Source organism: Amblyomma americanum, chromosome 9, assembly GCF_052857255.1.
Source record: "Amblyomma americanum isolate KBUSLIRL-KWMA chromosome 9, ASM5285725v1, whole genome shotgun sequence".
NCBI lineage: Eukaryota > Metazoa > Arthropoda > Arachnida > Ixodida > Ixodidae > Amblyomma > Amblyomma americanum.
Window position 1 is genome coordinate 36,089,170 of NC_135505.1, and position 19,205 is coordinate 36,108,374.

At 46.4% G+C, this 19,205-nt stretch overlaps 1 protein-coding gene across 2 annotated transcripts in view; it reads right to left on the reverse strand.

Moving 5' to 3' along the window:
• ASPP (Ankyrin-repeat, SH3-domain, and Proline-rich-region containing Protein) overlaps positions 1-19,205 on the reverse strand; it is a 73,823-nt gene that overhangs the window by 16,902 nt on the left and 37,716 nt on the right. For both annotated transcript variants that reach the window (XM_077638373.1, XM_077638372.1), the window contains 4 exons: positions 18,819-18,969; positions 13,089-13,170; positions 3,835-3,983; positions 2,651-2,784 (listed from right to left, as the gene is read on the reverse strand). In XM_077638373.1, coding sequence (XP_077494499.1) covers positions 2,651-2,784; positions 3,835-3,983; positions 13,089-13,170; positions 18,819-18,969 — 516 coding nt within the window. The remainder of the gene's footprint in view (positions 1-2,650; positions 2,785-3,834; positions 3,984-13,088; positions 13,171-18,818; positions 18,970-19,205) is intronic.

Below are 19,205 nucleotides of genomic sequence, written 5' to 3' on the forward strand. Positions count from 1 at the left end.
CGCCTGGTTCCGTATCAAATCAATCGACACAGCACACCCATCCGCTCGTCGAGCCTTGATATATTCCAGTAAAGAGGATTCGACGGCAGGAAATTTCCGTCTTGGGTCCACAGAAGGCCCGGCGTGTCTTACCAGTCGTCTTGAGTTCGTCGTGCTGCCGTCTCCAATACCGGACGCAAAACTCGTTGACGCCAAAGTGTCTGCTGGCGGCGCGGTTGCCATGTTCCAACGCATACTCAATAGCTTTTAGCTCAAAAGCAGCTGTGTAGCTTGCGCAGCGTCCCATGGCGAAGCGGCACAAAGAGCACGGTGCAACATGCAAACAAGGCATACGAGGCCTACGAGACACCGGAGAGCTGGAGACACCTTCGCAAAATGGCGTAGCGGTGGTGAGTGGATGAGCGGTAGCGGCGATGGCAGCGGATGATAGCAAAGTACCGCCGTCTAGTAGCACGCGCGCCCAACCATGGCAGTTAGTTGTGGCCGCAGTCAACAGATGGCGATCGCTACGACAAGCAGACGGCTCGCGGCAGTAATTTTGGGGGTGCGATGATTATGCGGGGAAAAAAAAATTTCCCAATTTCTGATAGCCAATGTGGGGGGTGCGAGCATTATGCGAGTAAATACGGTAACAGCTGCATCTTACTGGCAATAACTTAAGAGGCCGAAATGTGGAGGCTGACAAAAAGGGTTTGAGGAAAATGGAGTGAGCTATGGAAAGGCAAGGGAAGGTGTAAAGTTAAGAGACTGGAAGCAGGCAGAGTGGGTGAGGGAATAAACGCGGGCTGATGACATCCTAGTTGAAATCAAGAGGAAGAAATGGGCCTGGGCAGGGCATGTAATGCGAAGGAAAGATAACCGCTGGTCCTTAAGGGTAACGGAGTGGATTCCAAGAGAAGGCAAGCGTAGCAGGGGACGGCAGAAGGTTAGGTGGGCGGATGAGATTAAGGAGTTTGCGGGCATACGGTGGCCGCTGGTGGCTTAGGACAGGGTTAATTGCAGAGACATGGGAGAGGCCTTTGCCCTGCACTGGCCGTACAGTTAAACCTCAATGTAACAAACTTCAGTGTAACAAAAATCCTCGATGTAACGAAGTATTCCAGTTTTCATACTTTTGCGTTGATAGAGCACCATGTATTTTTTGCCGCACTATAACGAAGTAGATTTTGGTGCGTTTTCAATGTAACGAAATTTCATTGCTGGCTGGAAACGAACCTGAGGAAAAATTGTATTGCAGGCCGAGTGGTTCAACGGAGTGAGTGCCGAAGCACGCGTTGGAGCACTTACATAATATGGGTGTCGCACGGCTCTCATATACAAAGCGTATAGACAGTCGCAGATACAACGATCATCATAGAGCTGAGTGCGCCACCAGCCGCGACATCCGGGGCAGTATGGGCGTGGCTGGCACAAGAGTTTGTGCAGCATGCCAGGCCAGCCTGCGGCTTTCGCTATCTCACTCAAAATCGACGCCGAATGTAACGCGCTGCTCGTGCTCGAATTTATCGTGCTTACAGATGCCCAAAGCTTGGTAAAAGGACTAGAAGGTCACCGCCATTGGCACACCCATCAGCTGTGAAGCTCGTCGCGTGCTCCACATCTGACAATTTCGCTTCTCACTCGGACGATGTGCATACGTGCAAAGAGACACGCACTCATACTTGTGGCGGAAAACGAGGAGCGTGATGGGTCTGATTTGATGTCATTGGTTGGTGACTGGAGGACACTCTTCTCTAATCTTTTCGACATAGGAAAAGGAAGGAAAGTAAGGGAAATGGGAGGAAGGGGGCGGGGGCTGCCAGGAGGCCGCCGGCCACGAGGTCTGGTAGTGGTGGAATGCGTCGTCGTGTCGGCAGTGTGCTCGAGCCCTTACAAGAGGGTGATGATGACAGTAAAACCAAAACTCAACACAGCGCGCTGTTTCTGTCCCCCCCCCCCTTTCCCTCGAGATGGTTGGCATGATAATGGTGCGAAAGACGTGCTGAGGCGGCTCACGAGCTCGCAACATAAGCAAGACCCGTGTAACGCCGTTGCTGCTGGAGAAGAAAGGGCAGAAGTAAAGGGGCACTTTAATCGCAAATAAAGGCCCTTCCTGTGAGTTATCCGCAGCGGATTTTTGGCGGTTTATTAGCATGCTAGGAGATGAAATTCGATGTAGCGAAATTTCAGTATTACGAAGTAAATTCAATTCAATTCACTTTATTTTACCAGAAGTTTGGAAGGATATCTGGGCTAAAAGCTGTGAAATCACAGCTTGACATGGCCCAGACAACCTCTACAAGACAGTGGCAACATAGTTATTAAAAATAGTTAAGAGAAACAATGGAAAGATCTAGAATAGCAGATACTATACAATATTAACTTTGAGTAGTATTCAAAACACAAACAAGCTTAGTTTCTAAATATTATCAGAAATAACCCAAGAATACATCATACATACATATTTGAATAAAACTGTAGATTTGTACAATCATAACTGAAATCAAGATAGCATACAGGTACGAGAAATAAATTGCCAATTTTACCGACCTCATTAAATCGAGGCTTAACTGTAGTCAGGCTCGAGATGATGAAGTGGCAAAAGGTGCAAAAGGAGTGGTTAAAACCATTTTCAAGCAATGTACAGGCCACAGATGCAAAGGGACCTCACCAGCCATCGCTGTCCTGCGCGTTGACGTCACACCCAAACTCAACAAGGAACTTGACAATGTCCAGGTGCCCTGCACAGATGGCGTTGTGAAGGGCTGTGATGCCTTCATCGTTGGCAGCACTGGGGTTGGGAACCTGCACATTTTTTTAAAGCAGAATGAGTTCCAGCAGTGGCCTGCGTACGCCAAGCATTACACAGCTGATGACTGCAGTTGATGATCAGCACAGTCTAGCTCATGGGTTATTCCAGCCTGGTTAAAGAAACATAGACACCAAATTTCATAGTGTGCTAGCACTTATAGATGCCATTCCCCCCAATTAGCCATTGTGTGTTATTAGTCTGAAGCCTGCCTTGTGGCAGGCAGCCCATATGCGCACTGGGTTGTGGGCAACCTTCCCAGCTGTGTGTGTCATGTGCATATATATGCAAGGTGTTTCACCTAAAACGTTAAACACTTTTTAAAAATAGGCTTTTTGAGTTAGAAGAGCACTTTTTCCAGCATGGCATTGTCAGCGGTCCAGCAAATCAGAATCAAAGTTCATCAAAGTTCCAGGTACCCACTGTGCAGGCGTAGATACCAGTTTCAAAGTAACGTGCTCTCATCCCTTTGTCCGGTTACGGCAGAGGTGCTGGCATCGAAGCACCTCCCAACCTTAACAGCATCAATGTGTCCGGCGACGGTTGACTGTGCACAATGCCGGCCTGCGCCATCTTTGAGTAGTATGCCATTTTTAGAGGGCTAGGTAGACCTTTGTTCAAAAAAACTATCATCCGAAAACTCGGGGCTGACATACACGCCAAGCTGACTAATCTACAGGGTACGAGGTAGTTTTGGACGAGCGCCAGGTAATACGTGATCTATGACGGTGCCCGTTCCCAGCAAGACACATGGGGCTCCTTGCGTCAAAAAAAGTTGTTAATTCGTATGCAAATCGGTTCCGGAATTCCAATTGCGTGCCGTTTACCCGGCTCATTCATGCTGGAAGCTACAAGTTCACGCCCACTGCCTGCTTGCTCAACAAATTTTGAGGCATGTATTAGGTTGTCTGTAGCATTTTTGACCCCTCAGAAAGGCAGGGATCGAAGACAAGATATGTGGGGTTTCTTGGCACCTCTTGAAACCTGATGGCATTCCTCAAGAATAAAAAGACTGAGAACACCTGCCTTACAGACAGTCGACATACCTGGGCAGCCGTGGTTCGGACCAAGTCAAGCTCCCCCTCGAGGGCGGCGTCCAGCAGCAGTGCCAGAGGGTCGAAGCTCACCCGCTGTGGTCCCTTGCGGCGGCCGGTCCCACCACAGGTGCTGCCCGCTGACCGCAAGTTGCCCCGTGCTGCAAGGGAACAGCACGGTTGACCGCCGATTATGGTACTCTCTAATGCGCAGTCTGAGCGCAGCTTGATTTTGTGATATGCTGGGGCAGAAAGCTTGGACGATGCCCAAGATACCCGTAAGAGTACAGTGCGAAGCACTGCCACTTTCAGCAGAACACGTTCTTGGGCAACTTGGTTCATAGCTTGAGTAGATGAAGTGCACAAAAACACAGCACACAGGAAAGGAAGGCACGAGACAGGCGCTACTTGCAGCTGTTTATTGAAGTCAAGAATGGCTTATTTATAGCCAAGAGGAAGGCGTGGTGGAAAGGGCGACAATAACAATATAACAAATAACAGGTAAATGACTAGTGCGAGGGGAAGGATACTACAGAGGGGGGAACAAACGTGATTACAGTGAAAGCTCATTCATTCACAACTCGTTAATTCGAAATTTTGGATAATTCGAAATAGTCATTGTGGTCCGGTCCGCAGTGCATAGAAGTCTATGCGCATAACAGCTCGTTAATTCACTCAAAAATTGGCGCCGCCACCCATAATTCGAACTGCGGGCCGCCAAGCGCCGCTGTTGAAAACTATCGTTGGAAGCTTTCACGGCACAACAATAGATGGCACAACCATCGGGGCACCGCTAGGGTGCTGGAACAAGTACTACCCAGTCTTTCCTGCCGTGACTGCTTCGAGGAACGACGTTTTAGTGTTTTAGCCCTCGTTTTGCACACCGCTTGCTGTGAGCTTGTGTCCGCGAGATGTGTTCGCGTGGGAAATACTGCGCCAAGACGGTGAAGAAGAAAGTGGCGATTTTACGCGAGGTGGACGAACGGAAGGCCAGCAAAGTGGAAACCGCGAAAAAGCACAGGATTCCACCAAGCACGTTGTCGACCTACGTCCAAAATAGGAAGGCCATCGAGGATGCCTACGAAGCCGAAGATTTCGCCAGCAACAGAAAAAGGCTCCGATTAGTCAAGTATCCGGAAATTGAGACCGCTGTGATCACGTGGGTGAAGGAAATGAGAAGCGCGGACATTCCACTAAGCGGCCCAATTATCATGGCGAAGGCGGCCGATTTCGCCCTGCGCATGAATGTGGAAGATTTTGTCGCCTCCTAAGGATGGTTTCACCGCTTTTGAGACAGACATAATCTTGTCTTCCGGGTGTTGTACGGAGAAGCCAAAGAAGTGGACGCAGGGGAATCAAACGCGTCCATTTTTGCTCACTTTCATTAGTTCGAATTTTGGTTAATTCGAACTGGCCTGGCGGCCCCGTAAAATTCGAATTAACGAGCTTTTACTGTAATATCTTTCTAAACTTATCTAAAAATATACTTTCGTTCTTATGAACGTCCAGCGATGGGCTGCTGACACAGGAACTCCCGTTTTTTTCTAATCCGGTGGGCTTCTAGCAGTTCACGGGCAGTCTTCTCTTTACTGCTACATAATACCCGAGTTTCTTGGACCTTTGCTTCACAAATTTTCTGCTCTTCTTTACCGCAGTCCTTGCAGTGATGCGGCAAATGTGATCCGGTGCCGTTTCTTAGCGAGCGTTTATGCTCCGTCAGGCGTTCATTAATACATCAGCCTGTCTGGCTGATGTACACCTTTCCACAAGTCAGCGGGATGCTACAAACTACCCCCATAGCACATTTTAGAGAAGGGTTTGAATGCTTAGTTTCGCATTCTGCTGATTTTGTGTTATCATTTCCAATCTTCCGACACAGCGATACAAGTTTTCTGGGTGCAGAGAAGACCACCGGGACTTTGTATTTCACGGCAACATGCTTGAGATTATGAGCCACGTCTATTACGATTATGATTATGAGTGCCTGTCTCGTGTCTTTCTTTTCCTGTGTGCTGTGTTTTTGTGCGCTTTATCTACTCAAACACTGCCACTTTGTCACACGAGGCCTCCTAACCACTGCACTGAGTGAGCGTTCCTCAGTGGTGTAGTGCTCCACAGTGCAACCCTTGCCTGGTTGTGGCATCCCCTCCCACGTTCGCTACTTGCTGCGAGGACGCGTTGCAATGTGCTTATCTTAGAGCTTCAAGGAGAAATGCTGAAGCCACAAAGTACGCATGTCCGTTTGGTGTGGGACGCAAGGCGTGTGGTCCGCACATTCAGAGTTAGCACGTGCCTGTTGCCATAATAAACGGCATAGACTCCACAAATGCCCTCTATGGACATGCCCATGTATGTGCTGACTGATGGTTCGACTGCTGGTTCATGACCGACTTAATCCGTGACTGGCAGTTTTGTGGTAGATTTTGTGCCGATTTGAACATAATCAGCTGTGCATCTGTATGACAATTCAGGGGCCCGCAATCCTTGCACAAGGAATCACCACACCTGGGCAAGGAAGTGCGTCGTTTTTCACAAACTCTCCAATGTGTGCTGCCTGGAGGGGCTGTGAACATATCTGCCTGCTACAGTATCCACTGCAGTCTCTTCTGTGCACATGGTTGCGGTGTATGTTTTAAGCATGACAGCCATCCATAAATGCATTTAGAAAGTAGTCATTACACAACAGCCAGTGCAAGCTGGGCATGACCCTTCGCCACTTTCCAGGTTTCTCTCTCCCACTTCTACCTCACCCCACCCCCCGCCACACTACTCGTTATCGCCCTCCTTTCGCTATCACCCTGCATTCATCTTTTGCTGTGCTCTTTGCTTTGATATACTTCTGCCGGTCACAATGACAACAATGCGCAAGTTGGGAACAAAGAGCTGCACTCTAAAGCTGGCAGATTTATAAAGAAAAATGTGATGATGACACAACAAAAGTGAGTGAATTATGAAAATTTTGGCATATCACACAATGATGCAACTGCAAGCAACAGCTGAGTGCACACAATAAATTGGCATAAAAATTTTTAATTGCTCTCTCACCATCAATGCTGCAAAACAGCTGCAAAAATCTTAGGCAGATTTCCCGTTAGGGTTAGATTGCAAAAAGAGTTAACTACAAGTAGGCCCCCTGCATAGCCTGGAAGTTTGCACTTTGATCCTGCTTTGATAAATATGTTGGAAAATGCCGCTACTACCTCAATGTGAAGAAGTATAACATACGAGGGGGTGCTGAAATGTTCCTGGCTTTGCCCCTTTTCATGTCGAAGTGAAAGATTAATTTGGTACCATAAAAAAGCCTGATATATCTATTATTGTAACTGTGCAAGTTTCAGATGTTTCCGGTTTTTATAACTATGTTTAATTTCAGCTAGAACCTGAGATGGCAGAGGCACAAGCAAGTTTCACGCCTGTGGAGTTACAGGTCGTCATGAAATTTTTGTTCCTGCAGGGAAAGTCTGCAAAGGATATTCACAGTGAGGTGTTACAAACACTAGGGGAGAAGTGTCCTTCCTACAGCACTGTCAAAACCTGGGTTCCTTGTTTCAAGGCTGGGCATTTCACTGTTGAGGATGAGCTCCGTAACTGGTGCCCCACAACCTCAACAGACCCGGCAACAAGCAATGCTGTCCGTAAGCTATTTCTTGAAGGTCCGCGAATATCCGCCAAAAAGACAAGCCAGATACTGGACATCTCCCGAGAGCGTGTTGGTTTTATTCTTACAAATATCCTAGACATGCGCAACCTTTCAGCTAAGTGGGTGCCGAAATGCTTGAACAGTGAACAGAAGGAGGCACGAGTTGGGGCATCCAGAGTTGTCCTGACCCATTTTGATGCTACAAAGGACTTTTTGGATATATTAGTGACTGAGGATGAAACATAACTTCACATTTATGATCCCAAGACCAAGGAACAGTCAAAGGAATGGCGCCACAGTATATTCCCACGACCGAAGAAATTCAGCACCCAGAAATCGCCGAAAAAAGTCATGGCGTCCATTTTCTACAACAAAGACGGTGTTCTGTAGGTGGAAGACCTACCTCAGGGCTGTAGTATAAGCGCAAAGTATTACTCCGGCCTGCTCAACAATCTGAAAGAGGCAATTAAGTGCGGATACTGGTCTTAGACCTATTTTCCTTATTTTTAGTCCAATTCTAATGCAACTGTATCACCTTGCTCAGTTGTTTATACTGATTTCAAATATGAAATTGCCTTTTAATGAATTTGTTAGTTTCTAAGATAATTAATTTTAATTAGTCATTTATTAGTACCTCGGTACAAAAAAAATGGCTCAATAAAAACAATTTTTAATTCATGGCTACATAGTATGGTGAGTAAAGAGTGCAATAATTGAAGCAGTTTTCTCATTTTACCCTCATCAGTAATTTTACAGCACTTAGAATAGCAGCATTCAAAGTGTGAATATCATGCATCGATATCATGCATCGATAAACTTTGCACAATTATGAATTTTTGAAGCGCGATTGAACAACTGTGCTTCGATTATTGCATACATTGTGCCTTCAGCTTCCATTAGCAAACAATACGACATGTCTATCTGTCCTAGACGTTGAAATATTGACGTACTAAGACAGCCAGGTGTCCAAAATTTTCATGGTGTTAAATTGCCAGCTCCTGCATAAATTGAGCCCACACAGTGATCTAAATTTAAAATTATGGTCAAATACCAATTTCCTGGAGGAGAAAACTGGTAGACTTGAAGAATAATAGCTATAGACTCCAAAATTGCCACTTTTAAAAAATTGATTTTTGGGTCATTTTTTTGGTCCCAAAGCCCAGTTTCGCCCCTTAAGACAAAACGGCGGGGAAAGCTGAACAAAGGAATCCTTTTGTTGTGGGACAATGCACCAGTGCACACGCCCAGAGTTGTGGCCGTCAAACGGAAGACCCTGGGTTTCCAATTAGTCCACCATCTCCCCTATTCACCTAACCTAAAGCGGCTGTTTGGGCTTGTTGGTCAGTGATCATGGTTAAAGAATGCAGCGCGAAAAGACAAAAACAAACAAAGAAGTGCACAGGACTGGCAGCACCAGTCCTGTGCACTGGCCTTTGTGTCCTGTGTGCTGGCAGCGCCAGTCCTGTGCACTTCTTCGTTTGTCCTTGTCTTTTCGCGCTGCATTCTTTAACCATGATCACCTTACCTAGCCCCTTCTGACTACCATCTCTTTCCGAACTTGAAGAAACATCTCAAGGGTCAGCATTTCGATGATGTTGCTTACGTTAAACATGCTGTTGAACGCTGGCTTGACGACCTGTCACATAGTTTTTTTTTAAACGAAAAAGATGAAAAAACTATGTAACAAGTGCATCAGTCTGAGGGGGTAATATGTTGAATAAATGTGCACTTTCAAAACTCTGGCTGTTTTCTTTCTGTGCAAAGCCAGGCACTTCTCAGCAACTCTCGTAACATCTACAAGCACAAATGAAAAATCCATTCGAAAAATCCTCGCATATTTGCAAATTTCCTAGTATTTGCCAGTGATCAAATACTATTCCAGCTTTCATAAATCCAACCACAGCAAGAACACATTGCTTGGGCAAACTGTCTGAAGACTGAGTTTGAGGTGCCATGAGAACAGTACAAAGGTGTCCTCTTCGCTTTCTTGTTCACCATTTATTTGAGTGAACTGATCACCTTCACATGTATAATTGGTTTTTGGGGGAAAGGAAATGGCGCAGTATCTGTCTCATATATCGTTGGACACCTGAACTGCACCCAAGGGAAGGGATAAAGGAGGGAGTGAAAGAAGAAAGGAAGAAACAGGTGCAGTAGTGGAGGGAATAATTTCGACCATCTGGGGATCATTAATGTGCACTGACATCGCACAGCACACGCGCGCCTTAGGGTTTTTCCTCCATAAAAACGCAGCCGCCGCGGTCAGGTTCGAACCCGGGAACTCCAGATCAGTAGTCAAGCGCCCTAACCACTGAGCCACCGCGGCGGGGACTTTCTGATGTTGCCAAGTTTAGACTTCACGCAGAATTCCGCAAGTCTTTCCCACACATCACATAATGAAGACAAGATGACCGACCACCTGCCCCGAATGGTCACAACACAAAGGTGCACAGTTTTTTTTTATCCTTCAATAATGTGCTCCGTGCTTAACGCTCACACCCATGGCATTTGTCCTATCTTCTTCACAGCTCTTCAAGCGCAACCTCTGCCATCTTGTTTTGGTCAATTACGTCATGCGGGAAAGCCCACTTGCAAAATTTCCCATGGGGCTCCTGAAGGGTGACCAAGTTGAGATGTCACTGAGGGCGAGTAATCATGTAGAATTACGGAGTGCACTCATGTGCTTTGAAAGCGAAAGCATTAATTTTTCAATTGATACTTATTCCTTCGTTTCTCTTGACACACGTACTTATTAGGACACAAGTCGTAAGGAAATGCATACACTAGGTTCACCTTGATTCGCCAAGAAGCAACACGGTTTTGTGGCTTATGGGTTTCGACATGCATGCAAAGGCAGCATGATGATGCTAGGAGGGCCCCTCTTGCTTGTTGATGGTTTGGTGTTGTGTACAGGGTTTAACGTCTGAAGGCGACCCAGGCTACAGTGAAGGGCTGCGGATAATTCTGAGTACCTGTGATTCCTTAACGCCACCGACATCACACAATACATGGGCCTTCAGCATTTGAATGGAGGTGAAATGCGACCGCCGCAGCTAGGATGGAACCCGTGTCTTTCAGGTGGCCAGCTGAGTTCCATAACCACTGAGTCACCGCGCCAACTCCTGTCGCTTACAGTTTCTCAATATTACCTAGAGGGAATGCAGTCGGCATACATTCAGCCTCTAGTCAGCGCTCGTGCCTATCTCTTTTCTTCTGTCCTGTTTTCTTTTGTGCTGTGTTCCTTCATAATGCTCAGTCATCAACTCGCCCAACAACGTACCTTAATACTAATGTGTTTCTTTAATTCAACATGCATTAAGCCCCAGCCTTACAATGCACATTGCAAAAGGTAAACATAGCAAATGCAGAAAGCATTATCTGCACAACAAAAGAGACTATAACAAAAGAACCTACAGCACCTAGGAATGAAGCATTTGAACAGACACAGCAATTCTACATATACGTTAATTCCCCAAGATCGTATCAAGCCATTTTTAGCTATTTTTTTTTTCAAAAACTTGCATTGATTTCACTACGCATTTTAAGCACACAACTAACCGAAGCATGGATCTTCGCATGGCTCTTTTACAGGAAAAGTTTCTCGAACAGCTCTATACACAGTCTCAGCGAAGAGGACAGACTGGTCAAGACGAGAAATGACATCCTGCCTGTCCGACCTTTCACAAAGCATCAAACACTAGAGCAAACCATAGAAACAGCGTACCGTATAAACATGTGTAAGGGCCGCACTTTTTTTCCCAGATTCGGGGGGCAAATTTCGGGGTGCGGCCCATACACGCGATTTTCGAAAAAAAAAATTTTTTTTCAAGTGAAAGCAAACCAATCTGGAATGCGCGGCATTTATTTACCGTTCAGGCATCACTCACGAAGTCTTCAGACTCCGAGCTGGTGCTGTGTTCAGGTAAATGTTCAGCCCACAGAAAGTTGTCTTCGGTCCCGTCTAAACTGTTTGAAATTCTGGTCACTTTGAAACTCCGGGTTGCAATGTCGGTTGACACGGAATTCCACGCGGACAAAATCCATCCAAGCACAGTCGCGAGCGGTGCCCTCTTAAGCCGCCCTGTTGGCGTCTCGTCGTGATTGCCATTGGCCATCCATTCCGAATACTGCCTTCGAAATTCAACCTTAAAAGGCTGATTGACGCTTACATCCAGGGGTTGCAGCATGCCGGTGAGGCCGCCCGGTATCACGGCCATGTCTGTGCGGATACCGCGCAGGCGTTCCTTAACCCTACCCGTCAAGTGACCGCGGAAGCTGTCCAGGACGAGGAGCGATCGTCGGGCCAGCATGGCGCCTGGGCGCTTCTCCCAAATGCTTTTTACCCAGTCGAGCACAAGCTCATCGTCCATCCAGCCCTTTTCTTGGGCGCGAACTACAATTCCCTTGGGGAAAACGCCTTTAGGAATTGTTTTTCTTTTCAGGATGACATAGGGGGGCAGCTTCCGCCCGTCCGCGGTGACGCACTGCATAACGGTACACCGTTGGCGCTCCTCGCCGGTTGTCTGCACGAAAACACTCTTCTTTCCTTTCAGTTCAACTGTGCAGCTCTCGGGACAGTCGAACCACACGGGGTCTGGTCGGCTTTCGCTATCTGCGAAAATATATAGTTGTGCTCACGACGCAGACCGATGACATACTTCTGAAAGCTGAGCACCTTGTCGGTGTAGTCGGGGGGCAGCCGCTGGCACAGCGTGGTCCTTCGCCAAAATGATAGGCCCTTCCTCTTCAGAAATCTTCGTACCCAGCCGGCACTAGCCTTGAAGTCCTCGTGCGGTATGCTTTTAGCACGCGCCAAGGCTTGTGCCCTCACGTGCAGCATGTCCGTTGTCAACGCTTAGCCGTTGTTCCGCACTTCCATTGAATAGCATAGCAGCTCTTCTTCTAGCTCAGGAAATTTGCATGGCTTGCCTCGGAAAGCACGCTTTTTGGAGCTGGTATTCTTCAACGCATCCCTTTGTCCGCACCACCGTCAGACACACTTCTCGTCCACGTCAGATTTTCTGCCTGCGGCACGCTTGCCGTGTTCGAGAGCGAACTCCACTATTTTTAGCTTAAAGCCCGCCGTGTAGCTGTTGAGGTGCTTGCCCATCGTGCAACACTGACAATGCTCGGAGGCAGTTCATGAAAAAGTGAAGAACGACAGCGCACAAGAGCAACAACTATGCCGAGCGACCATGCTAACACAACCACCAAAAAACGCATGCTTTGACAGCCAGAACAGAACAAAGTTAGACCTGGCGATACCGATGCCGATACGGATAGCGGAAGTACAGTAGTAGAAGCTCGCGGCAGAAGAAAAGATGATGATGATGACCCGCGGCCTCGGGCGCCATCCATGGGCGGCACCTCCAAGCTCCTGTGCGCATGTATTTCGAAGGCTATTCTTGCGTGTTTCCTGGAAAGTTTGGGTGTGGCCCTTACAAGGATTTTTTTTTTTTCATATATTTCCTTTGGGAATACGGGGTGCGGCCCTTACACGGGTGCGGCCCTTACACGCGTTTATACGGTATTTCAGGCTTTATGTCTGCAGGCCTGTGCCAACAAATAAACGGCAGCAGTAGTTCCACCAAACAAGAACTACTGGCCTTACAGTGTGCTTACTAACCTGGACGCTGCTGAGGCTCCGGCTGTGGCTGCGACTGAGGCCCATCCGACGCGGTGGTTGGAGAAGATGCTCCTCCTGTGTTCTGCATGGTCACGCAAAGCCTGGTCAATAACTTTGCTGACCTGGAGGCCAGTAAGATACCGAGACATGAAATTAGGGATCTGGCTGCCTCACTTTGAGAGCTGACATGTCAAGTATTCAAAAACACTTGATCTTGCACTTAAGGGGAGACATGGGTGTTGACATGCTGAAAAAAATGCGAACATTTTCATTTTGCAAAAATGACATATCCAGGTTCAATACACTCTAAAATACCTGCCTACAAAGTTTCAGGGTCTAAATCGAACTCCAAATACTAAAAATCAATATATTTCACATTTCGGAAGCGTGGAAAAGGCCATCTCAGAGCAAAATGTGGCAGAACTTCATGCCCCTCACTTCCCACGATTGCGTTCCCTATGATCGCCGCCTTAGTTTTGTTCGAAAGCTTGCGTTCTCGCCTACCATCCTGCTATTACTCACTACTCTGAAATCTTTTTGGAACGTCCACATTCCGCCATTTTCTGAGGCCTCTACAACGACCTCCGAATGGCTGGTGCACACACTTGAACTAAACTATGGAGCTATGCTATTTTTTTATGGATCAGTTGAACATGTAAAATTTTGTGACCCGTAACGTCACCTAACTATATTTCCTAATTACGCTGCTTGGACGTACGCAATTGAACATTTTATAAGATAATGCACCTCAACAGCAATATAAATAGCACTGCTCCGGATGGCAGGCCTTTGGCTACAGCTCCATATAAATCGCAACCAAAATATATTGAGGGAAAGTGTCCTAAAGACCAGCAAGAAATTAACTAATTAGGTTCCAGTTATTTTCTCATAACATGTAAACTAATCGAGATGTACCGAAACTAATTATATTTTTAAAAACAGGAAGAAGAAATATATACGCACACCTAATTTCATTACGACATCTTTAATATTAAAAAGTTTCATTTTAAGACCAGCGTATCCCCTTGTGAACTTTAGTGAGCCTTGACCACAATATAATGAGCTACGAGATTCTGTGTTTTTCAAAAGCTGCCTCACGTGTGCAGGGTGTAATCCATGTTGGCAGAGCCAGCATATTATGACACTTTCATTTTGTTTTTGCATTTCCTACCCACTGTCATAGGCAGAAGTGATGCCACACCCTTGCTATTGCTCAAACTGAGCCAATAATAAAACGCAAACACAGGGTTGTAGTTCACTTCAGCCAATGTCAATGGGTGGGAAATGAAAAAATGGAATGAAATCGTTATCATATCCCAGCCCAGTAGCAGTTCTTTTACATGTTATGAACAACTCCCCGCCCCACTGCAGATGATACGAACACGCTGGCCCCGACCACACCCTCGAGCACCAAATACTTGCTACCTGTACATTGTCAATGTTGCGACTGCCAGTCATGCGGTGCGCACCGCGAGCAGTGTGCGGCGGCGCACGGCTTGTATATCGTCAGCGTCGTGATCGCAAGTCGTGCAGTGCGCACTGCGAAAAGCAAACGGCGGCGCACTACCCTACATCACCGCCGTCACGAGCCGGCGGTGGCCAATCCCGTGAGCCAAAAATATATTTGTGTACACTCTGCACAGAAATTTCTGTTCACTTTGGATGATAAGAATTTCGGATGATACGAATATTTTCTGTAGCCCCCTGAGATTCGTATGATCGAGATTCTACTGTATATGTTTTATGCGTTACTATGTCATAAACAAGTACTATGCAAAATTACAAAACTGTTCGTGTTAAATTTTCCAAGCAGCAAAAAAAAATAAGCTGTTTGTGCGAAGCGCTTTGGGCTACCTCGAAGTGCAATGCCAAGGTCGACACTGGGCTGTCTTGGAGAAAACTCGATCCGCTATACCACTGGTGTCACAGAATTGTTCAGAATAAATCCGATGCCTTTAGAGAGGCTTGGAAAGCAGCGAATCTCCCCGGCAAAGGCAAAAACCAGTTACCAACGGGCATCTGTTGATAGTCCGGGCTGGGCGGAACAGTAATCTCTGTCCAAGCTAACATCAGACAAATGAACATGTTTTCACACAACACTGTGGTTTTCATGTACACAGTCAAGTTTCAATGCTGTGGAATCACAAAAACACCACCGCTGCAGGGCAGGGTTGGCATGAGATGAGGATGCCATCACAAATGCAATGCTTTTTGTGATCATTCCACGCGACCAGATTCAAGAGAAGTTTAAAAATACTCCCTAATAGGGCTGTCTAAAGCACCGAATCCGAAACTGAAGTAAAGCTCTTCTGCAACATACTGCATGCCATTACTTGCCTAGATTACACAGAATGGGCCATTTCGTGTCATCGTTAACATTTAACAATTTTAATACAGTAAGGAAACAGCCAACCGGAAGAGCAATTGACCATCATAACAAAAATTTATTGCTCTGGCTTAAATACCTGTGATAATCTTCAAAATGCTTCAAAAGTTTTTCAAAATTTCGAAAAAATTGGTTGCATCCATCTAAACAAGCTTTATTCCAGTAGGCTCTACTGTCATCGAGGTTTGCAATCAGGGTAGTTTTATTGTTTTTATCTCTGCTAGAGCCAAAGTTAGAGCTCTCTGAAGTTCACATATAGAAAGCAGGAAAAACAGTACCCTATTCAAATTGTTTTCTGTAACTTCACACCTAATTAAGGTTACGGTTTGGTGGCTTTATTGCAAGCAGCAAACACTCAGCTTCAAAACAAAGCAAACATAGTCAAGATCGGATGAACGAAAGTTGAGAAAAGCTTGTCAGAAGTCGATGGGGTGATGAAAAAACAAAAAATTAAATGCAACACATCCAAGCATAGCACACACATCAACATTCTTTATTCTTCGAAACAAATAGCCTAGAAGGCATCTAGCGAGCAGTCTGCATCTCATTTTTGTCACTGGTGTCGCTTTGCCGACCACAAAAATGTGTCCGAGGCTTCAAGTTTTCGCTCAGCTCATGTCAATCTTGGAGTCTTTTTCATTTGCTCTCTTAAAACTCGTGCAGTTCTGCGCTAACTACAATTCCTGAAGTATGCGTGCAGGTGTTTGCTTTACTCTAGAATTAGAGCGCATCACTGCTTTGGCCACTGCAGTCTGTACAATAAACAGTGAGGCATGTTTGTCCTTAGGAATCGGTGACCAAATGACCGAGTGTAGGGACTCATTCGCGTTTTACCCTTTTGGCAGCATTTAAGCGGCTCCTTATTAGATAGCCGCCCATACATCAGGTGCAGTGCCTTCTTTACGTTGTCAAGGAGGTTGTAAGTGTGGCTGGGTGGCATCTCTACTCTGGTGGCAGCAGCATTCTGCTTGCAACACAAATCGGGGCCACTTGGACACAGACTGTCATCAGAACGCATGTCCGTTGAAGTTAATTTCGTCAACAGCACAGAATGACCAGCTGCCACTGTCACAAAGCATGACTGCGTAGCGCAGGCCATGACGTGAAAGCGAACACTCAAAAAGAATCACGGCAGCTTCGACTTCCATGTGCCCCGATTTACTGTCAGTGTTCTTTTTGGTCGTCATGTTTAGACACCAGGTTTGATATTCTGGCTCTTCCTTTGGTGGTGCGAGAGAACCACATAGTCTAAAACATAACCAGAAAAGGGTTCTACCACTGTGCTCACACCTACATGGGATGTAGGTGTGAGCACCGCAAGTCCGGCACACAGCGTTTTGAAGCAGCTTGTTGATCGCCACCAAAATGACAATAGCGTAGGCAGCTGCAAACGCTGGCGGGCTGTCAGCTGTGCATTCTGTAGCAAGTGTCCGCATCTTCTTCTGGCTTGTCAAAGTCCCTGTTATGCCTGCGATTTTATCATTGGAATTCTGCAACTGCTCATGATCAGTGCTGGCCAAAACGTAGTGTCGACTCTAACCCGCTGCCACCGATCTCGTCCGATCCACGGGTTGCTCTGTGTTGAAGGCAGATGCATTACTCGGCGTGAAAGCATTTGTCACAACCGTAGATTCAAGCTCCATGACCTCGCTGTCATTTCTTGGAATCGCTGCTTGTGCGCTGAGACCATCATCCAGCCCTTTCTTGCTTTCCACTGTCACTACGACGTGTTCCATTGCCAAGGCTGCTTCTTCCGCCAGTTCACGTTCTGGCACACCACTGATGCTGGTTGGCACCACTAGCAGAAAACTCGCGTCTTTGGCACTCTTTCCACAGCATTTTTTTGTTTTGTTTTTTTCTGAATTTGTGCATGCTGTGGAATTTCTAACATGATCTTCCCATAGTGGTACTTTTCAAAATGCCGTCACCTGTGGAAGTACGGAGCATTTTAAGGAAATGGCGCCGGCCAGTAGGAGACGTAGATTTTGCCACGTGAGTGCGCCTAGCCAATAGCATGGCTGCATTTAATTGTTTTTTTTAAGTCTTTTCTAGCCTGCGAACCGTGATCAGCCTTTTGTTTTGGTGGGAAAGAAAGATCAGGCGTTGCTCTTTCAATCGAAACCAAGATCGTAGCATTGCGAAGGGTACTTCTGATGTGAGACGCCGCAAAATAGACAATGTGTGATGTTTCTTCGCGAGCAGTTCTGTCGAGATCGCGTTTTGCGATTTGTATATGTGTGTTTGGGCCACCAAAGTTGACAATAACGTGAAAAATGGTGCTATGAACCCAACTATGTTGCTATGTACAGCCAACTACTGAGAAATTTTTGGCGCTAGCTAGCAAAAGTGTTTTGTCAGGAAAGAAACTGTGGTATTTATTTACCTTTTGTAACATTTTGGTGGTTTTCCATGTATTTGTATTTCCATGTATTTGTATATTCCATGTATTTATTTGTATATCTCGCGATCATTTATGAAGGGAAAAGGTGATGAGTACTTATGGGTCATCTTTGTATTGCCTTTTCCAATGCCTATTCTTATTGTCCGCATAATCTTCACTGTACTTTGCATGTATACTTGAAATAGTGTTTACGCCTGGTCGACTGTTTGCCTGTGGCCAGAGCCCACTTCTGTAAAAATCTCTGAAACAGGGATTGGCAGTATTGATAGATAAATAAAAATAAAGTGACAAAATTGAAAAATCAATTTTTTCATTATTTCTCAGTCCCAAAGACCCGGTCCCTCCCTTCAACATAGTCACTCTGAGAGAGGTAATGTTTTCATAGTGGAGACCCATATACCCATATCTTTCCCACCATGTCCAACAAAAACAAATGTCTAATAACACACAGGTGACAGTTTGCAACTATTGAGATGGGTATCCGCATGGCATCTGAGCAGTAAGCATCACTCAAGGAGGCTGTAACTTCGCTACGTTTCAGAAGTCAATGCGCTACAGTGTGCGGCATGCTCTTCTTGTATGCTCAATACACCCGCCCTCTCTCCCTCCTGTGGAGGACACCGATGCCGCTGTCTTGAGGAATGGTGCAGTAACATGTCAGTCAATGTGTGAATCAAGAGGCTGATTCCCTTGACGGTGTTCTTGACAATGTAACCAGAGACGCCATAGAAGAACTGCGGATTGGGCGAGTTGGTTGCAATCCATTGCATTAAGAACCAGTGCTAAAAACACACACAGAAAACGAGAGGAGACACACGAAGGCGCTGAACAGCGCCTTCGTGTGTCTCGTCTAGTCTTTTGTGTGTGTTTTTAGCGCTGGTTCTTATTGCAACAGAGACGCCATGACCAATGATCAGAGCCAAATGTTGAACGGAACTAGTACCGTTTGCTGCTGTTCTTTCTGCTGGTCCTGGTGGTTTTCAGGCAGCCTGTTCCCTCTCTCCTCCTCCTCTTCCTCGTCCCCCTCACTCTCGCTGCTGTCGGGTGGGCTGGGGGGTGCACCATCCACAGTGATGACACGGGGCTCAGAACGGCTGCACAGGCAAACAAAGACGTATCGACACCGGCACTGTATGCATTTTCTGTCATGTTCTGTTTACTGATGCATGGTAAAAATTATGCTGCTCCATCTTAACGCCTTAACGATGGTCAGCTCTTAACCAAAGGCGTTCTTTTCCACTGCGTATAGCTACCCAGAGTCAAACACATTTGTGCAGATGCAGCGACCCTGTGAGGCACTGTCGCTGTAGGCAGACTGTTCCCCATGGCA